The sequence below is a fragment of the Lynx rufus genome, unplaced genomic scaffold (genome assembly GCF_022079265.1).
Source record: "Lynx rufus isolate CCGP_SWC_20201006 ecotype Redwood Valley unplaced genomic scaffold, mLynRuf1.p SCAF_8, whole genome shotgun sequence".
NCBI classification, from domain to species: domain Eukaryota; kingdom Metazoa; phylum Chordata; class Mammalia; order Carnivora; family Felidae; genus Lynx; species Lynx rufus.
The window spans coordinates 116,233,518-116,255,450 of NW_025814896.1; the positions used below are offsets into that span (position 1 = coordinate 116,233,518).

The window sequence follows — 21,933 nt, forward strand, 5'->3', positions numbered from 1 at the left end:
GATGATTAGTGATGTTGAGCACCTTTTCATGTACCAGTCAGTCATCTGTATATCTTCTTTCAAAAAACGTCTACTCTGATCCTCTCCCCATTTTTAAAATCAGGCTTACTGGGGGATTTCTGGTGTGATTTTTGTTTGCATTGTTTCTGCTATGCTGTTGAGTTTGAGGAGTTCTTTATGTATTTTGTATACTAACCCACTGTCAGATATATGATTTGCAAATATTTTCTGTAGACTGCCTTCTCATTTTTTTGATGGTTTCCTTTATACCGGAGATTTTTAGTTTGATGTAGTCCTTCTTTATTTGCTTTTGTTTCCTTTGCTTTTATTGTCAAATCCATAAAGTCACCACCAAGACCAGTATTAAGGAGCTTACCATCAATGTTTTCTTCTGGGAGTCTTATGGTTTCAGGTCTCAAATTCAACTTCAATCCATTTTGAGTTAATCTTTGTGTATGCGGTAAGATAATGGTCCAGTTTCATTCTTTTGCATGTGGCTGTCCAGTTTTCCCAATATCATTTACTCTTCAATAATGTGTATGATATATTCTTGGCTCCTTTGTCATAAATTAATTGACCATATTTGCATAGATTTAGTTCTGATGCTCTCCATTCTCTTCCAGTTATCTGTGTGTTTTATGCCAATACTGCTCTGATTACTATGGACTTGTAATACACTTTGACATCTGGAAGTGTGATGCTTTCATATTTGTTCTCATGATTGCTTTGGCTGTTTGGGGGCTTTTTTTTTTTTTTTTTTTTTTTTTGGCTCCTTACAAATTTTAGGATTGTTTATTTCTGTGAAAAATACCACTGAAATTTTGATAGAGATTGCGCTGAATCTGTACACTGCTTTGAGTAGTATGGACATTTTAACAACATTAATTATTCTTATCCATGAGCACCAAATATCTTTCCATTCATTTGTGTCTTTTTCAGGTTCTTTCACCAATATCTTATAGTTTTTAGTGTACACGTTATTTTACCTCCTTGGTTTAATTTATTCTGAGGTGTTTTAGTCTCTTTAACACAGTTACAAATGGGATTATTTTCTTAATATCTCTGATAGTTTATTATACATAAATGCAACAGGTACTTGAACTTTTTTTAAGTTTATTTATTTTGAGAGAAAATGAGGGAAGGAGAGAGACAGAATCCCAAGCAGGTTCCTCACTGTCAGGGCAAAGCCCCAAGGCAGGGCTCAAACTTACAAACTGTGAGATCATGACCTGAGCTGAAACCAAGAGTTGGACACTTTTAACCGACTGAGCTATCCAGGGGCCCCAAACATTTTCTCTCTTTTGTGTATCTACTCCAAAGTTTTGCTTTGTAGTTAACCTGAGACTTACATAAGACTACTTATATCTTTAACAGTCAATTTTAAGTTAATAACAACTTAAATTGGGACACATTCTAAAGCTCTACAATTTGTACTCCTCCCCCATTTACTGTAGCATGATCCACACATGTTCATCCTGCTCATTTATTGTTTATATAGTTTTTTAAAATAAGCTCTTAGATAAATGTGGACCAGCTAAGGCTATTAAAACAGTTATACATGACATTAAGAGAAAATTTAATAGTTCCTAGATTCTGCCTAAACATGTTTGGCTCTAAAGTTAATTTCACAATAGGAGATAAATATTCTATATTTAGATTCAAGTCAACGTAATACCTATCTGGAGAGTGCAAGCTTCAAATCTATTTTGTACTATATTAAATGGGAATAAAACTTCTGAACGCTATAAGGTAATGCAATCACACGGACCTAAACTCATCGTTTCTTCATACGCAGATGTAAAATTTTTATTTTACCAGAGACTTCCAGCCTAATTTGCTTTCTTGGAAACCAGACAACTCAGTCATCATGTAATCAATATGCAGTTATTCGAGTGAAGATAGTGAGGGCTTGTAGAAGACAGCTGTGCAATGAGGAGGGAGGGAGGCAGGCCTGTTTTCTTGGCTGCACCAGTTTAGAGTGGAATTTCTGTTTGACTAAATTGGGAGGTGAAAGGAACGTGTGTTGTTTCAAATACCACAGATTCTCACTGTTCTCAACAAATCTTGGTGCACTTTCTCGAATAAGTGGCCATTCGCTGTATGTCCTTGGGACCACTTCTAGAGACTTTAAATGACTGTTGTTTTAGAATTTTCACCATTTCTCTGGGCAGTCGGTCTATGGAGGCTCATGCTTCATCCTGGAAGTGCCTCTCATGTTATCTTTTATGCCCAAAATGTTTTCTTGGGTTGTACTTTTGATTGTCTTCTTTAGGGACTCTAATTATATATACATGTCAGACCTCCTTTGGCTATCTTCCATTTCAACCACTTTCTGACAATTTTTTCCCTCATTTCCATTTTCTTTGTTTTCCTGTACATTCCTGATAGGATTTTTTGCCTTTATGTTCTATTTTTCTTTTCTTGAATTCATTTCTTGTTTACATTTTTTGCTTTCTTGACCATTACTGTTCTTTGTGTTGCTTATACAGGTTTTTTTTTTTTCATATCCCCAAATGCTTATTTGATGACATTCTCATTCTTAATTTCCTTGTTTTCCTCACTGCCACACCTCTCTGAGGAGCTAACTCTTCTGTGTGTATCTGATTCTCCCTCAGAAGCAATGCTTCTCTGAGGCTGCCTCTTCATGCCCTGCTGTCTTAATAGTCATGTCCCTGTATCTTGTGCCACGAACCACTGTGTCTGACCTGTGTTCGGCATTTGGTATTAGGCGTTTTCTTAGTTGTCTGTGTCCCTCTACTCTTAAGCCTTACATCCCCACCCTTAGCACCAACGGGCTTGCAACAATAGGAAGTCAGAAGGAACACTTAGGATTTATGTCTCTATTAAGGCAATGAGAAGGTCATGGTATTCTTTGCCTCCTAGTCATACTGAAGAGATGAGTGAGCCATGTTTTTATTTCCTCTGATTGTTAATCTGAACACTTTTTAAGTCCGAGAAAAATCAGCTGCCACTATCCTCCAGAAAGCTAATTGTTCTTCGTTGTTGACAAAGTTTGTCAGTTGCATTTTTCTGTATGTAATTTCCTAAGTTTTTAATATTCCATTACTATATTTTATGCAGAATCAGGAACAATAAACAAGACATTGTCATTGTTGCTACTGGTGACACATGCCTTCTCTTTTCTTTTTTGATCAGTCCTTTTAGGGATGTGGCAGCTTTGAAAATACTGATAAGGTCTCTGACATTTCTCTCAAGAACCGAAGTCTGTGCTTTCCCCCTAGAATCTTGAGGACAGTGACTGCTTCCACCAGTAATATACTGTGGATATGTGAGACTATATGAATTCCGAGGCGAGGTCATAAAATGCCTTGTCGTTTCACGCTGGTTTTATGAGGATGTGAACTCTAAAGGAAGTTAGTTGCTATGTAAGAAATCAGTTTATCCTGAGAGTACAAATCTCCTGATTAGTCCATCCTGAGGACAACACCTGCCTTTTGCCCTCACAAAACTATTTCAGTACACTGACAGGGGCAGAGTTCAGAAGGCAAAGAATTCAAATAATAAATGTTACACAGGAAGCCACAGAAGTAGAGATGTAATAGATAAAGCAGTCAGGGGGCTTTCATATACCCATATGTGAATAACTGGTTTGAATACATATTCAGTCTGCTCCCCCACTCCTTTCACATTATGTATGGGGCGGGAAGGGTTAAGTTTTATCCCTACTATACAACATGTTGCATTTCTAGGAATTTTTAAACATAGTATACAATGAGAAAAATGAAAACTTTAAAAAAAAAAAAAAAGCTATGGATTAGGGAAGTTCAGAAAATACCAGCAACTAGTATACTGCTAAGAACCAATGGGTTGTCAATTAACATTTATTGCATGAATGTGGATGAATCAGATTATTTCGAGTAGGTTTCTGGCCTAAATCACCATAAGCCTGATACGAAATAAAAAGTTACTGAACTATTAATTCATATCCTTCAAAGTGCTGATCTCTCTGGAACCATATCTACTTCCTTGAGAACAGTTTAGTCTCTCAATGTAAAATATTTCAAAAAAGATTAAAATAATCTTTTGCAATCCATGAAGAAAAAAAACAAACTGGTGACTGTTTTTAGGCTAGTGAGAAAAAAAAATGGAACGACTTTAATACTTATGTGGCGTTTAACAAATTATTCTGTCGTTTTATCACATATTAAATGGACAGCTTAAAATAATTTGTGAATAACCTACCAAATCCAGGAACACTTTTGAGACTGGCTTTGAGGCAAATTTTCTCCAATCTGAGGTAGCTATATCTCATCAGACAATTCCACAGGAACATCCAGTCCATTCTTGTCCGATGATTCATGATAATGACACTTCTTTCTCCAGGAACGAATGCATCACCTGTTATAATAACTTTTACACCAAACATGGTCTCCAACAATGCCTAAGGAATAAACAATATAGGTATGTGACAATTTAAAGTTATAATTTCCCATAGGTAAATTGTATCATGTTCTGTAAATAAATCTGATTTCTAGTAAGTCAAAGGCATAGTGTTTCTCAAGATTATGGCTTCTATAATAAATCTGGAAAAAGAAGTTAATCTGGAAGAATGAGAATATAAAGGCAGTACTTTTTAGTTTTATTAATTTAGGTTTCTGACAGTTTCCTAATTAAATGTTAGCTTTCATTGAAATCTTCAAGATATATTAACTTGAAAAAAAGTGTAAAAGATACACAAGAAGATTCCACTGCATAATTTTTTAAGGCTATAGATACATAGGATGATTACTTTCCAGAAAGGATAATCAAGAAATTTAGCACTGAGTACAGGGCTGAAGGAACAGAAAGTCAAAATCTTCATTTTATACCTTTCTCTATTATGATCTCTTTAAACAAACACACGTATCTATTTAACAATATATAAATAATAAACCAGATGTTTATAAAGTCCTGCAACCCTAGCACCTACAACAGTGTCTGGCACCTGGAAGATGCCCAAATATTTGCTGAATTTGTTTAATTAACTTTTCTGCTAACCAGCCGTATAATATACATGAAATATTGAGAGGAAAGTATATTACATGCTGGAATTCTTGTGGAGAAAAAAAACAGGAAATAAGAAACCTTGATTTCAATCCCTTATTTAAATTTTCCAATAATTTATATATAACAAATTAATATAGGACTTCACTATGAATGGAGAGAAAACTGGTCCAAGACAGAGCAAAGGTAAGAAAATCAAAACTTCTCTCCGGCAACAACATCATGAAAACCTCTAGAGAAGCACAGCACGTACAGTGCAGTTGAAACAACGAAAGTAAATGAACTACAGGTGTCTATGACATGGATGGCACACAAACATAATACTGAGAGAAGCGAAACAAACAAAAAGTGTCCTGTAGAAATTTTTTAAAACAGTAAGATATTTTAGGTGTATATAGCCAGTGAAATTGTAAAGAACAGCAAGGAAAGGGCTATCTTACAGTCAAGTTACTGGCTACTTCTACCAAATAGATGATTGTGATTTGAAAGCTAGATGGCTTGCTGGAGGGCGGCCAATATTCTAGTTCTTGACCTGGTTGATAGTTACACCTTAATATATAATTTTAAAGTGTGCGTTTATGTTTTATTAACTGTCAATGTTTGTTACATTTCACAAAAACTTTTTTTTAAATAACATGACACAGGTGAACAACAGGACTTTAAAACAAAAATAGGACCAAGAAAAAAACAGTTCAAAGGGAATATCAGCTAAGGAAAAGTTAGAAATGTTTTATGCCCAAAGAATTATAGAGTCAGAGTGTTAACACCTTAACAGAGTAAAACAGGTATCTCACAGGACCCAGTGAGTTACTTTCCCACAGTAGAGATCCACTTTAGGGCATGGGTGTTTAACCTGACATCAAGTCCTAAAAGGACAGCCTTCAAGAAGTAAATAAACGTGCCAATACCATACTATCTTGATGATTACAGCTTTGTACTAGAGGCTAAAGTCCGGGACTCTGATGCCTCTAGCTTTGGTTTCCTTTTTCAATATTACTTTGGCTATTCGGGGTCCTTTGTGGTTCCATACAAATTTTAGGATTGTTCTAGCTGTGAGAAGAATGCCAGTGCTATTTTGACTGGGATTGCATTGAATGTGTAGATTGCTTTGGGTAGTATTGACATTTTAACAATATTTGTTCTTCTAATCCAGGAGCATGGAATGTTTTGCCATTTCTTTGTGTCTTCTTCAATTTCTTTCATAAATTTTCTATAGTTTTCAGCATACAGATCTTTTACCTCTTTGGTTAGGTTTATTCCTAAGTATTTTATGGTTCTTGAAACAAATGTAAATGGTATCGATTTCTTGATTTCCTTTTCTGTTGCTTCATTATTAGAGCATAGAAATGCAACAAATTTCTGTACATTGATTTTGTATCCTGTGACTTTGCTGAACTCATGTATCAGTTCTAGCAGCTTTTTGGTGGTCTTTTGGATTTTCCACGTAGAGTATCAGGTCATCTGCAAAAAAGTGGAAGTTTGACTTCTTTGCCTATATGGATGCCTTTTATTTCATTTTGTTGTCTGATTGCTGATGCTAGGACTTCCAACACTATGCTGTCGTGTTCCTGATCTCAAGGGGAAAGCTCTTAGTTTTTGCCCATTGAGGATGATAGTAGCTGTGGGCTTTTCATTTATGGCTTTTATGATGTTAAGGTATGTTCCTTCTTTTTCTTTTTTAATTTTAATATTTATTTATTTTTGAGAGAAGGAGACACAGAATTAGAAGCAAGCTCTGAGCTGTTGGCACAGAGCCTGACATGGGGCTCAAACTCACAAGCAGTGAGATCATGATCTGAGCCCAACTAAGCCACCCACCCAGGCGCCCCAAGGTATGTTCCTTCTATCCCAACTTTCTTGAGGGTTTTTAAAGAAAGGATGTTGTATTCAGTCAAATGCTTCTCTGCATCTATGGACAGGATCATACCGTTCTTCTCTTCTCTTCTATTAATGTGATGGATCGCACTGATTGATTTGCAAATATTAAACCAGCCCAGGAATGAATCCCACTTGATAATTCTTTTAACATGCTGTTGAATTCGATTTGCCAGTATCTTGTTAAGAATTTTTATATCTGTGTCCATCAGGGATATTGGCCTGTAGTTCTCCTTTTAGTGGGGTCTCTATCTAGTTTGGGAATCAAGGTTAACGCAAATCTATAAACATCAAGACATTATGGTACTGGAACAAAAACAGACACACAGACCAATGGAATAGAACCGAGAACCCAGAACTGGACCCACAAACGTATGGCCAACTAATCTTCGATAAAGCAGGAAAGAGCATCCAATGGGAAAAAGTCTCTTTAGCAAAGGGTGCTGGAAGAACTGTAGAGCAACATGCAGAAGAATGAAACTGAACCACTTTCTTACACCATATTCAAAAATAAACTTAAAATGGATGAGAGACTTAATTGTGAGACAGGAAACCAATCAAAACCCTATAGGAGAAAACAGGCAACAACCTCTTTGACTTCAGCTGCAGCAACTCCTTACTCAACATGTCACCAAAGGCAAGGGAAATAAAAGCAAAAACGAACTATTGGGACCTCATCAAGATAAAAAGCTTCTGCAATGCAAAGGAAACCAACAAAACTAAAACGCAACCAACGGAATGGGAGAAGATATTTGCAAATGACCTATCAGATAAAGAACTTACCAAACTTAACACCTGAAAAACAAATAATCCAATGAGGAAATGGGCAGAAGACACGAACAGTTTTCCAAAGAAGACATCCAGATGGCCAACAGACACAAGAAAACATGCTCAACATCACTCATCATCAGGGAATTACAAATCAAAACCACATTGAGATACCACCTCACACTGGTCAGAGTGGCTAAAGTTAACTCAGGAAACAAGAGATGTTGACAAGGACATGGAGAAATGGGAACCCTCTTGCACTGTTGGTGGGAATACAAGTGTGCAGCCGCTCTGGAAAACAGGTGGAGGTTCCTCAAAAAATTAAAAATAGAACTACCCTAAAACCCAGCAATAGCACTACTAGGAATTTACCCAAGGGATACAGGAGTGCTAATTCACAGGGCCACATGTACCCCAATGTCTATGGCAGCACTTTTAACAAAAGTGGAAAATCATGGAAACAAAAATAGCCAAATTATGGAAAGAGCCTAAATGTCCATCAACTGAGAAATGGATAAAAAAGATGTGGTTTATATATACAATGGAATACTACTTGGCAATGAGAAAGAATGAAATCTGGCCATTTGCAACAATGTGGATGGAACTGGAGGGTATTATGCTAAGCAAAATAAGTCCATCAGATAAAGACAGATACCCTACGTTTTCACTCATATGCGGAAGTTGATAACAGAAGACCATGGGAAATGGAAGAGGAAAAATAGTTTCAAAGAGAGAGGGAGGCAAACCGTAAGAGACTCTTAAATACAGAGAACAAACTGAGGGTTGATGGGGGGAAGGTGAGGAGGGCACTTGTTGGGATGAACACTGGGTGTTGTATGTAAGTGACGAATCATGGGAATCTACTCCCGAACCCAAGAGCACACTATATACACTGTATGTTAGCTAACTGGACAATAAATTATATTTAAAAAAAGAAGAAATAAACATGGACCCCTCTTGAAAAAGTATACACAGGGCACCTGTGTGGCTCAGTTGGTTAAGCCTCCAACTCTTGATCTCAGCGTCCTGAGTTCAAGCCTATGTTGTGCTCCACATACTGGGCATGGAGCCTAGTTTAAAAAAAAAAAAAAAAGAAAGAAAGAAAAGTATGAACAGGTACTTTGCTAAATGCCTGTAGTTTTCATCATATTTTCAAAAGGGTCCATAACCACTCAAATAATTATAAGCCCCACTCCCCAAGTCTCTGAGCAGTCAAGTCTCTATGCACAAGACTTCATGATAGAGAGGATCATGGCAGAGTCCTCTAGGCTTGGACCCACAAGCACATACTTGTAAGTATAAAGGGCCATCAACTCCCAAAATGAGTCACTGAATTATATGTCTTGGCCCAGAGGACATGTGTGAAGTCATCATCCATGGCTTATTAACTTGGATCAGTTCCATTCTGCTTTCCAAATGATATACTTTACAGTTTTTACAGAGAATTGAAATGCAGAATGCCCTTCCCTTAACTGGTAGAAAGATGAAGTTGATTACTAATTGTGTGTTGCACCACAGAAGAGTTGTTAAAAATCTTAAAGCCTTATAAATCCCAAACCTCAACCCTCATCTTTTCAATGCAATTTCTAATACATGTATCCCGTGGATCCCAAAACAATCTTTCGCTTTTCATTATGGAAAATGTCAAAATAAATCCAGACTGTCTGTCCAGGAGCATATCATATGGCATTTTCTCCCTTGCCATCCAGCACTCTATCAGAATGCACCTGAAAGTTATATATAACCTTTTGGACAGCCTAGATCTCAAACTCACATTCATCATTTGTAATACCAGATAAAACATAATCGAGTCAACGTTATTTACAGGTCTCACAAAGAATTACAAATATATACTACACAGAGGTAAAATTGAACGTCTGTAAAGAACTCCAGAATTCAAATTATCCAGATCAAAAACTGTTAAAAAGACACCATTCTTACATTTTTTTTCTATTTCTAGTCTAGAAACTAGTATAGAAGACAAACTAATCTTATGAAATTTCATAATGCTTTATGGAAGCGATTTCTGAGGATCTTTTATAGACCACTGATTACTACTTCCAAGTGTTCCACCGTGTCTAAAGGTTCCCCTCATGATCACAGAGAAATTGGTTTTACCATTATGCCCGAAGCTCTCATTTACCATTCCAATGACTCTTTATTTAGACTGAGCTAAAACCAACTCTGTGGCGTTCCTCATCTCCCAGTCTGCCTGGGCCTTTCAGACTCCACTTAGCCTCACTCCTCAAATCCTTTGCTTTATTTAAGGTCTTGCAATCCCAAGTCATTCGTCAAACACAGCATCCCTTTTCTTAGCAGCAGGCTATTTGTTCTAGGACTGGGCTGGAATCAGCAGGCTGTGGAAGAGACCTGTATCCTAGGTGGGGAGTTAGAAAATGATCTCTAAATCCCTAAGTCATGACTTATGGTGAAAGGACAGAACTCCAAACAGTTTTCAGAATCCCAGGTTATTAGCTAACAATTGGTCTGCTGGAAAGACTCCAAATTTTGAGAAGTAAACACTGCTCTTGGACACGTGCAGAGTGTGACCTTGACAGTATTGATTATGCTGAAGAGAAATGTCCCCAAATAGAATGACCAAAGACCACCCCTCACTGTAGAAATGTACCAAGAGAATGAATGGACACTCTGCAGACTGTTCTGGAAGGAATTCTTACACAAGTAGGTTAGTTTTCAAAATGAAGGGTCTCTGGTTTACAACAACTAAGTGAAGCTTATAGAAGACTTTTTAGAAATATCTACTTAGTACAGTTAATCTGTGAGTTGTTTATTTACTTTTCTGGAGAAATACTTTGTAAATAAGCATGCTCGGGGCGCCTGGGTGGCGCAGTCGGTTAAGCATCCGACTTCAGCCAGGTCACGATCTCGCGGTCCGGGAGTTCGAGCCCCGCGTCAGGCTCTGGGCTGATGGCTCGGAGCCTGGAGCCTGTTTCCGATTCTGTGTCTCCCTCTCTCTCTGCCCCTCCCCCGTTCATGCTCTGTCTCTCTCTGTCCCAAAAATAAATAAAAAACGTTGAAAAAAAAAAAATTTAAAATAAGCATGCTCTAGTGGGTAAATTCCATGTATGTTTGAGGGCTGTAATGAAACAATGGACTTTGTATCTTTAAAGTAATTTAAAAATCTACCTCTAAAAATTCACAGCCTGAGAAGTCACCTTCTGTCCTCTAACAAAGGAAGTAGTAGTCTCTCATCAAATGAAAGACAAAAACAGGTCAAACTGTGTATATCTACAGCTAGGAAAGATAGTTTAGGTAGAACACCATTACCTCCACAAGGCCAGAGGTCATATCCGTCCTGTTCGTCATTACATTCCAGCAAAATGCTCAGCACATAGTGGACACTTAATAAATAGTTGTTGGACTAATGTTCTAGGATCCTGCTGACTAATTCTGCCATAGACAGCAGTTAACAAAACTTACCAAAAAATCCTTCCTGCTATTATGAAAGGAAAAAGAAATTTTGCATTAATGTATAAGGAGGATCCACACTGATACTGTAAGATCATAAATATTCAATGCAAAGTACTTCCTACTGGAAAAATAAAAGAAAATAAATAAGCAAGGGACTGCTGTTTCCAGACCTGACAAAATAAGCGGTATTAGTCTTACCACTGAACTGAGTTGCAGGAAAATAAGGTTATAATGAATTATACAGGTGAAAACTCTGTTATGAAACCACTGAAGAACCCAACATAAATTCTAGAACTTGAAAGTACAGTACATTTTATAAGTGTTTATTTATTTATTTGAGAGAGAGGGAGAGAATCTCAAGCAGGCTCCACGCTATCAGCACGGATCATCACGTGAGCTGAAATCAAGAGTCAGATGCTCAGCTGACTGAACCACCCAAGCACCCTAAAAGTACAGTATTTTAAACAGAAATCCTCCGTGTGAACAAAACAGCAGTTAAAGGTGGCAGAAGAGAGGGTCAGTGAACTTGGTGACTTGTGTTAACAATACAAGCAACCTAACCTACAACTCTAGTCCCAAAAGGGGATGAGAGTGAAAGGAGCAGAAAAAAATGTGAGGAAATAACCACCCCAAATTTTCCAATTTGGAAAAAACAAAGCTACCGATCCAAGAAGCCCAATGAAACACAGCAAAATTAACATCAAGAAAACTAGGACCTAGGCATAACATGACCAAAACAAACTGCTAAAAAAGAAAAACAAGAAATCTTAAAAGCAACCAGAGGAAAAGGGCACATTATATAAATGGAAACAACAACATATATGCTAACTAACTTTTCAACAAAACAAGGAGAGCATAAGACAGTAGAATGTGAAAGTTGGAAAAGAAGGAGGAAAATGTCATCCCAGAAATTTCACAGTCAGCAAACTATACTTCAAAAATGAAGGCAAAATAGGGGCGCCCGGGTGACTCAGTCGGTTGAGCATCTGACTTCAGCTCAGGTCATGATCTCACGGTCCATGGGTTCGAGCCCTGCGTTGGACACTGTGCTCACAGCTCAGAGCCTGGAGCCTGCTTCGGATTCTGTGTCTCCCTCTCTCTCTGCCCCTCCCCCGCTCACACTCCATCTCTGTCTCAAAAATAAAAAAAATAAATAAAAATAAACACACATTAAAAAAAATGAAGGCAAAATAAAAGAAAACCATCTACAGGAGCCCTCACTACAAGAAAACCTAAATGAAGTTCTTCAGGCTGAAGGGAAAGGACACTAGACAGAAACTCTAATATACAGGAAGAACAAAGGATACTATGAATGGAAAATATTTAGATAAACATAAGAGATTATATTCTATGATTTCTTTGAAAGAAATAGGACCATGTAAAGCAAAGAATTATAACACTGCATTGTCAAGTTTATTTTGTGAGCAGAGTAGGACAGCAGCAGCACAAAGGATGTGGGAATGAAAGTCCTACACTGTCACAAGCCTTACACTTTATGCAGTGTGCTAATAAATACCAACTCCAAGGACACTGTGACATACTAAGGATACATTATGTAATCCCTAGGTTGTGACTAAATTGTGTTCACACACAGACACACCATTTTCTTTCAAAACAGACGCGGAGGGAATATTGTACAACTCCTTCTATGAAGCCAGCCAGCATAATTCTGACACCAAAGTTTGGGCTAGTCTGACCAGGGCACTTCTCACCCAACAAGTATTTATTAAGGGGTACCTCGTTCCAAGTATTTCGGCAACCTAGGTCTTTGGCTTCTCAAAGGCTTTGTAGGACTATTCCTTACCACCTTTCCTCTTCGACTGTGAGGAATCACCACACCACCGGGACTGATTGTGTTAGCAGCTACCAGATTTTTTTTCCCTTACGAAGTGAGGCATTCCCTGACTTGAAAGAACTCTGAACCTTCTTCTTTTAAAACAATCAAGAGGTACTAGTTGACTTCTTACCACTGTAAGTTAGAGTCACGTGACCCTGACCAATCCTGAAAGATTCTTCTTATCACCTAGATATGGCAGCAAACTAGGTTTAATCTCAGCTCTGCTTAAATAATTTGCTTATGCGTATGGCCTTCAGCAAATTATTTGATTTCTCAAAGCTTCTACTTCTTCGGTAAAGTGGAGCCTGAAATGAAGACATCCTAAAGCCCCTAGCACAGTACCTGTCACATAAGTGTTTTAACAGCTATAATCATCATTGCCCTTTCAATAACAACTTGTCATTCCTCTCCTTAATCTGGAACCAGTTATTTATCATCTACCAGTATGCTCTAAGTCCCTTTCTTTGTGCCTGTAGATTAAGTTCAAATAGAGAAAAGAAACGGGGAAGAGGAAAGGGAGGAGGGACAGAGAGAGATGGGGGACTACTTTTAGTTTAACGATACCACATTTCATAAAACATATCTGAATAATTTTTTTTTAACAAAATAACCTTTGACAAGGCACAAATGCAATTCTTAAAATTATTCACCAGAAGAATCCTTTCTAAAATATGAAAAGGGTGCACTGTAAACAACTCCTCAGCCTCCACGGGAGGAGTCCGGGAGGAGTCCGCAGCATTAGTCTACCTTCGTCTCTGCAAATGGAACCTCGGCCGTCCGCCTGAGGGCAACTAGGCAACAGCATTTCAAAGGACACAGGGTGAAGAAAGACCCTTCAACACTTGAAGGAAAAGGATTCCCTCCCTGTTTTCCTTGTCGGGTATGTCCCCATCACCTCTACCATGACTGGTCAGTAAACCCAGGAACATGAAGTTTCAGCTGTTGCTCAGGAAAAAGAAAGAACAGAACAGTCTCAGGAAATAACAACCTATTCAAGGTAAAGGCAGCTACATGGGTGCCCCTCCATTTCTGGGGAAGGCACTGTGGGTTAGCAGCAACAGGGAAGGGCTGAAGCAGCTTTAATCCAGACAAGGGAGGAGTCTGGGCCAGCTCAGAATCACAGGGAAATGTGCTCAGAGCTGTATGCACTGACGGTGCAGAAAACACCTGTCTGTTCCAAGAATCTACTACACATTTTGTACACACTTACATTTACAGATGTTCTCATTCTAGCCCACAGTCAGGAAATCACTTTATTCCTAAATTCTGCGGTTACTGGGAAGAATTAAATCAATCACATCAATGTCAAAAGTTCAAAACAACAGTTTCATCTCAATCTTAAATTGTCATTATTCGTAAAATAAAGGGAAATTGAAGAATTTTTACATCATTAACTATCTATATCTTTAGATTTGTGCATTTTGCAACATGTAAAGTATACATCAATGAAGGAAATAAACTTCATGAGGAATATAAAAGAAAACTCTTAATTTGGAATATGGCTCTTAGATATTACTTCAAGGACACGAATTATATTTCATGTTCTCTAGTTTCTGTATTTCCTCTAAATGCTAACATACCTCTTATGAAACAGAAAGGATTCACATGCTTATCACGTTATCAAAGGGTAACATTCGAGTAACTCTGACTCTAGCTTACCACAGGTAGTGTGAGCCAAGTTGCCACGAGGCGGTTGTTGATCCAGCGATACCAAGATGGGTTTACAAACATCAAAGGTAAAAAGGGACCCAGCATGAATATGCTTCCAAAAAAGCTTCCCCAAAACAGAGTGAGTATGAAGTAAATCCCTTTCCATGACACCATGATTCTGAAAGATACGTAAAGAAAAAAAAAAAGAATATATTTTGTTACTATACACATAAACTGCCCAAACTGAGAATGCATAAAATAATCTTAAATTACAAGGCCACAGAAAAGGCTCTGGTAAAGAATTTAAGAACTTGAATACCATAAAGGTGACTCTCTTATATGTCCTACAGGTCTAACAAATTTCCAGTACATTAGAAATGAATACTCTCAGCAGAGTAAGTGTCTGACTCCTCCCCCCACCCCAAAGCTATATTATTTAAGAAGCGCCTTTGGTTTTTTTAAATCTAGTTATTAGTATTAACATAAACATGTATGAGTTACCCAATACAAACTCTTAAAATATTCCAGAGGTTTTTTTATATCCTACTATAAAAAGTCGACTTAATGGACCAAGAATTACAGAACAGTTTCCCAAGGGTAATCATGCCTAAAAGCGTTGACAATCTTATAGAGTGCACTAATTTTTTTTTTTAAACCTAGAAATGCTGGGGCTCCTGGGTGGCTCACTCAGTTGAGCGTGACTCTTGATTTTGGCTCAGGTCATGGTCATGGCTCATGGCTCATGGAATAGAGCCCCATGTCAGGCTCTGTGCTGACAGCACAGAATCTGCTTGGGATTCTCTCTCTCCTTTGCTCTCTCTCTCTCTCTCAAAATAAATAATTTTTTTTTAATGTTAATTCTTCACACTAGAACCTGAAAGTAATGTCTTTGGGCAACTGTTCTTAAACTGGCTTTTTCTTTATGAGCTGAAAGAATAAAGAGAAGTCAGATTCCTCACTTTATTTGCCAAAAGATTACTTTCAGGGTCCTCATAACCAGAAACACTTAATACTGACATTTTAAAAGAAACTGTTGGAAACACAGTTTAAAATGAATAATCAAACATTTGATTCTATAACCTAACCTATATTAGAGCAACAATATGTTTTGCCTCAGGATAATACAACTGTTGGAATCATTAAAATTCTGAAAACAATAATGGCCTTAAATTTTTCATTTTACAAGAGGTATTCCAGTGATCAAGACCTGTGGTTCTTTTTAAATATTCAGAACAGAAAACAAAATTTCAAATGTCAAAGTGCTTTAATAAATGTCAGACGATAAAACAGGTCAAATCCCTTAACAACACAGATTCGACTTTATCTGGGTACGGAGTATGTTTTTAAATCTCTACCAATACTTGACGGTGTGTGTACAAAATCCTTCCAAGTACAAAGAGAATGAGTAAGAACTGGTTTTTTCTGAACTCTAGATCTGAACTTCTAAGTAGAAGTCAGGTGAGGGACTGAGGGTACAGAGAAAAACCACTGAAATGCAGTGACCACTTTGCTCACCCAGGGCCCAGAAAGGTGTGTGTTTGTTCCTCCACACCCTCAGCTTTGCTTTGTGAGGCCTAGGTTCTCCTCTTCACACTGAAAGATGACACTCTTGGCAGCTTTTATCGAGTCTTTAGATTTAAGCTTTTTTTACACAGGAAAAAGAAAAAGACCATCTGCAGTGCTGCTCCTCTATCAGAAACCCTGTAACTCCCTTTTTTGCTGTTTCTGCCAATTAGCCATTAGCTGGCTCTGTTTAGACACTTAAGAACGGGACTCCACACTGTATCTGTACACACCCATCAAAGACTCAGACATACCTCTTCCTCACTTAGTAAACTATTTCTCATTTGATGTGATTAAACTCTTTTAACTCCGTGTATTTCTTCTCTTAGATATCACCTAATAACATCTCACTTTACAGTGATGAAGCGGAGGACCAGAAGAGTTCCGATGACTTTCCCATGTCCCCAGACCAGCTGGAAGCATCAAGTCTTTCTGCCTTCTACTTCTTTCATGATATTATCCTACGTCCTTCTCGCCAAGTGGCCGGGAATGAGAGGCCCGAGTCAGCTTCTAAACACGTATGTAAACACAGACTCAAGTAGAGAAGGATGTGTCCCATGAACATACAGGGGTTATTCAGGCCAAGTCCCATCTAAAATTACTTTTCTGTCCTGCTCCTGTCTTTTCCCTAACTTCTCAATCATTTGTTCAATGACTCAATAAGCATACAAAGAGATCCTACTGTGTGCCAGGCTCTGTGCTAGTCACTTGGGGATACCACAGTGAGTATGACAGTCATACCAAGCTCTCGTCAATCATGGCCTATCTCCTCACGAACTTCTCCCTGGCTCTGCATTTAATCCAGTGCCATCCGGTCTTCTTCCAAGTCTCACAGGTTTCACAAACAAACACGGTTAACAGTTATGACAGCTACACGCTTATTTAGAATAGCTAAAATGGGGGGGGGGGGAGGGGACCTGGCAATACCAAGTACTGGTGAGGATGCAGAACATTAAGAACTCACACACACTGCTGGTGGCAATGCAAAATAGTATATATGCTTACGATGTAATCCAGCAATTCCAAATATACAGGACAAATGAAAACTTATGATGACACAAAAACCTGTACACAATTGTTTATAGCAGCTTCGTTCATACTTGCCAAAAACTGGACGCAACCCAAATGGGGCAGGGGATAGGCAAATAAATCCATAGACCAGATATCTACAGCTTCTCGCTCAGGAAGGAAACCTCTTTTCCTTCATAAAATGTCCTTATGTAATCACCGAACAACTAAAATGTGCAGTAGCATTGTTCTCATATTCTAATAGGCATACTAAGAAATAAGTGCAATTCAATGGGATACATGCTACAATAGAAGGTATAACAGAGCATGCAACATGTGTTAAGGATAGTTCAAGGTAAGGCAGGATGAACTGTACTAAAAGGGATTAAAGAAGGCATCAGACTCTTGGAGGATGTGAGGCTGGGGGTGGGAGAGATTATTCCAGGCAGTAAAACAAAACATGCAGAGTCACAGAAATACAAAACAGCATGGCTTAAGCAGGGAACTGTAACTCATGAGATTTCAATTAGGTATAGTGTACCCATTGGGGAGCTGCAAGAAATCACAAGAGCACAGGTCCCAGGGACAAACTGCACACACCCAGGCCAGGACAGCCAAGAAATACCACCTGTAGCATGTCACCATGGGTAAGAAAAAAACCTAGGGCCTATGACTCATGTTTTGGGATAAGTGGTAAGGGTGCATATATAAGTGTCGACTCAATGAGTAAATAGATTGGTTTTGTTAAAAGCCTTAAGAGCTAACAGCTTCTCTTCCCTTCAAAACTGACAGCACATGGAACTTGTCAGCAAAAATCCCAGCATAGACAGATGCTGGTATCAAGGTCTGGGACCATCTGCTCCAGCTCCACCATGCAAAAGCCTGATATCGTGACCACATCACTTCATCTGGATGCTTACAGATGAGGAAGTTGGGGAAACTCTCAAAGGCCTACCTTTTGAGCACCTAATATTTGCCAGGCACTTTACAGAAGGCTCCTGGTCGTTACATATTTAACACCTACATATTGAACTATTCATAAGCAATGAAAAGATCCATAATAGGTAAATAATTCAAAATTTTGCTGAAACTCCCAAATTTGACTACTCCGAGGCTGGTGTCAAAAAACAAATCATTTAGGTAGTAATAATCTGGTCAACTGTCCAGTATCCTAATCTCAATGGCCCTTTATTCTGTCTCAGTTACCTCCTAAGCACTTGGTAGGGCAAGTTAGAAACACAGTGGATTTGTAAATTTGAGGTTTTAAAAGGACCTTACTATATACCTTTGATGAGTCAAGCATGTCTTAAAATAGGCACTTTACAAACATTCTCATCTAATCAAAACAAGAGCCTCAAAAGTAAGGTATCAGTAATATCAGTGGTATTTGTAGGTACAGAACTAAGGGACTCGGTTCCCCAGCACTGTTAATACTGACAGAGGTGCGCTAAAGAGCCTATCTATACCCAGGGGCACTCCCAGAAAACACAGTGGAGAGTTTGGAACTGGTATAAGAAATATTTAAAGACAAAAAAAATAAATAATGAGTAATAAAAGTAAGAAAGAGTTAAGCATATTATTTAAGCCCATCTTCTCTAAAGAAGGTAAAACTGGGCTTCTAGATTAGGGGACACACAGTGGGATTAAGTAACCCTACACATAGAGAATCCTAAAGCTGAGACCCAGACCATCTTTCCTCACTGGGCTTTCAGGTGGCTGGGAACAAGAGTTTAGTCCTAGTCCAGTGCTCTCCAATAAAACCTCATGCAGTGATGGAAATGTTCAGTAGCTGTGCTGTCCAGTATGATAGCCAATAGCTGTATGTAGCTAATTCAGCTGAGGAGTTATTCATTGGATGTGGCAAGTGGCTACTGTACTGAATAGCACCGCTCTAGGCAGACTACTGGGGCACACTTCTCTGGGGATCTGACCAGACATTGAGGAAAAACAATATAGAAGCACCGGGGGTACCCTAACAAACGGTCCACTTGGATCACCCTATAGTGAAGCCCAAAGTTCATGTAAGCCTCACCTACATACAAGTTCCTCAATGGCTTTTTAAGTCCCCTATTTTTCACTGTAAGCAGATAAAGAGACATCTGAGAAAAGTCTGTAACATAACATTAGAGTCTAAAACAGAAAAAAAAATAAACTTGAAGGAAACAAACTATTCAGGAAGAAGAAAACTATCTTAAACATATCAGAAAGATTAAAAAAATACTGCATCTAGTAAACAAAAACGTGAGGAAACATTAAGAGAGTAAACGAGCTATTGGAAGTTGACCACATACAACGTTGAGCAAAAATTAAAAACTCAAAGAGTTGAAAAATAAAACAGAGGAACCCCCCCCCAAAAGTCAAGAAGATAAAGGGCTGGAGAAAAAAAGAAAGAGCATTAGAGGACCAAACAGGAGGTCCTATATGCAAATCATATGAGTGCTAAAAAGAGAGTAGTGAGGAATTGAAGGGGAAGAAACCAACAACAAAAGAATTTTTAAAATTTTTCCTCCAAACTTGGTGAACAGGACACTCCACATCAACAGGGCCTGCCGAAAGCTAGGATAATGGATGAAAACATGCTCACCAAGGCACAGCACTGTCACATTCAGGACAGAGAAGACAAAAGGACATTCTACAAAACTTCTAGAGAAGGTAGAAGAGCAGGTCACAAAGGATTAAAAATGAGATTGGCTTTGGACTTCTCAGTAGAAACATCTCAAGAGCAATACCAGAAGCAAGATGAAACAGAACAATGCCTACAAAGTTCTCAAGAAAATTATTTATCCAGTCACTTTATCAAGGATAATAGAATAACATTATCATACATGCAAGATCTCAAAGGTACCTCCCATACAATCTTTTTTCAAGAAACTATTAGAAAATGGCCTTCCTAAAACAAAGACTAATGGAGATGAAACATGGGAAATGAGAGCTCCCACATAGGTGAGAGGTCCAGGGAATCTCCAAGAAGATCATGAACGAAGATCTGAGGATGACAGTCATGCACAAGACAAAGAAGGTGTCCAGTCCAAATTGGGGATGGGTAACTCAGAAGAAAGACTCTTTGAAAGCTGTATCACCAAATTCCTTATTCTTAAACTATCTTTTTGAGCCAAGAACAGAATGTCCAGGTGAACCTTGGCACAGATTCTAATCTGCACTTGGCTTCTTGAACATGTTCTGATAAAATTCCTGCAGGCCAGCTGATGACACTCATTTTATCTACCATAAGTACTCTGTTTTGATCTACTCCTGAGACGGGGTGGGAGGGGGGTGTTCAAGGTGAATTTAGGAGAAAACATATTCCCACCAGAAAGCCAGAATCTGCAGACTCCAGCCAGATGCCCTGACTATGGTGAGCGCTGGACTGTGGTTTTTTTTAGGACTCATTTATGTATGAACTTGCTCACTAACTTCCCCAGAAACAGATCTGGTCAATGTTCTGGGACACCAAGGTCAGACTACCACCCAGAGATTCTGCACCTCTAGAAGCCTTCATCTAATGATAGATTACGCTGCTTGCTTCTCAACTTTTCAAATACATACATACATACATATGTATACATATACGGCTTAGGGATACATACATAGGTGATAAAATTTGAAAGAGAAATAATGACTAATATAAAAGGGTAATAGTTGTCATGGGGGAGTCCACAGGAGACTGGCAATATTCTATTTCTTAAGGATGGTGGCTACTAATATGCTCACCAACAGTGCCATTTAAAGTAGTGTTCTTTATGCACTACTCTTAGAAGCTAGATGAATAAATACTTCACACCCAGACACAATCACACTGATTTAGTTCTTTCATAAACATAAGTGAACTATGTATGAGTTGATTAATTTCTTTTAAATCCAACAAAATTTTTAAATCCCTGGATGCATGTTAATTTGCATGACCTGATTCTGATGAATATTTCTGCATTTTTCAGAATTTAGTAACATACACACATCTGTCTCGCCTGATGAAATGGTTTGCTGCTTTATTCCCCAGTGAGAACTGTATTTGTTTTCCTTTCAAGTCACAAAGACAGAGGCTCAGAGCTAAATTTAACATTTAATTTGAGAAGCAAAGATTAGGGTTATTATTATCTCTTTCTCCTCTTACAACCTTTTTATTCTTATTGGCATTCTCATTATCATGTATGTCTTTTATTGTAAATCAGTTTAAATTCTTTTAGGAAGCAGATTGTTAATTAAAAATAAATTTAAAAGAATGCTAACATTAGTGACCTTATTCATCATATTTTACTTAAAAAACAGTCTCTAATGTCAAGAAATCACTGGACTATTACACTAAAGAATTTAAGTTCAAGATATTCTGAAGACAAAAAGGTATACTCCTTTAACAAGCAAATCACCAAAAGAAACAAATGAACAAAAATAAGCCAAAGACACAGAAGGTAAAACACCTTTCTGTATCAAGTTAGCAATCATAAGGCAGGTGGATGAAGCTGAAAGGATAATGTATAAGGTTTGCTCAGGCACCTTTACCTGTTTGGGAAAATGACACAGACAGTAACAGGAAAGCCAAACAAACTACACAGTTTCATTCTTCCTGAAGCAGCACAAGAGAATAATATTTTCCCAGATACTAGAAGAAGCTGCAAGGTAAACAGGCATTTAGTTACGATCATTTAGATGAAATAAAACCACAGTTTACCAATTCTGATAAACCCAACAGGCGGTTACAGAGCACAGAATGGGGTCAAACCTCAGTTAGACCTACCCAAAATGAAGCTGGATTTCAGTAAACAAGTCTGCTAACTCCCTCTGGCGGGGAGGGGTCCATT

At 38.2% G+C, this 21,933-nt stretch overlaps 1 protein-coding gene across 1 annotated transcript in view; it reads right to left on the reverse strand.

Annotated features, from left to right (window-relative positions):
- LCLAT1 (lysocardiolipin acyltransferase 1) overlaps window positions 1–21,933 on the reverse strand; it is a 182,561-nt gene that overhangs the window by 103,468 nt on the left and 57,160 nt on the right. The window contains exons 2-3 of the mRNA XM_047068456.1: window positions 14,576–14,744; window positions 4,204–4,402 (exon numbers count right to left, since the gene is read on the reverse strand). Coding sequence (XP_046924412.1) covers window positions 4,204–4,402; window positions 14,576–14,740 — 364 coding nt within the window. The 5' untranslated portion in view covers window positions 14,741–14,744. The remainder of the gene's footprint in view (window positions 1–4,203; window positions 4,403–14,575; window positions 14,745–21,933) is intronic.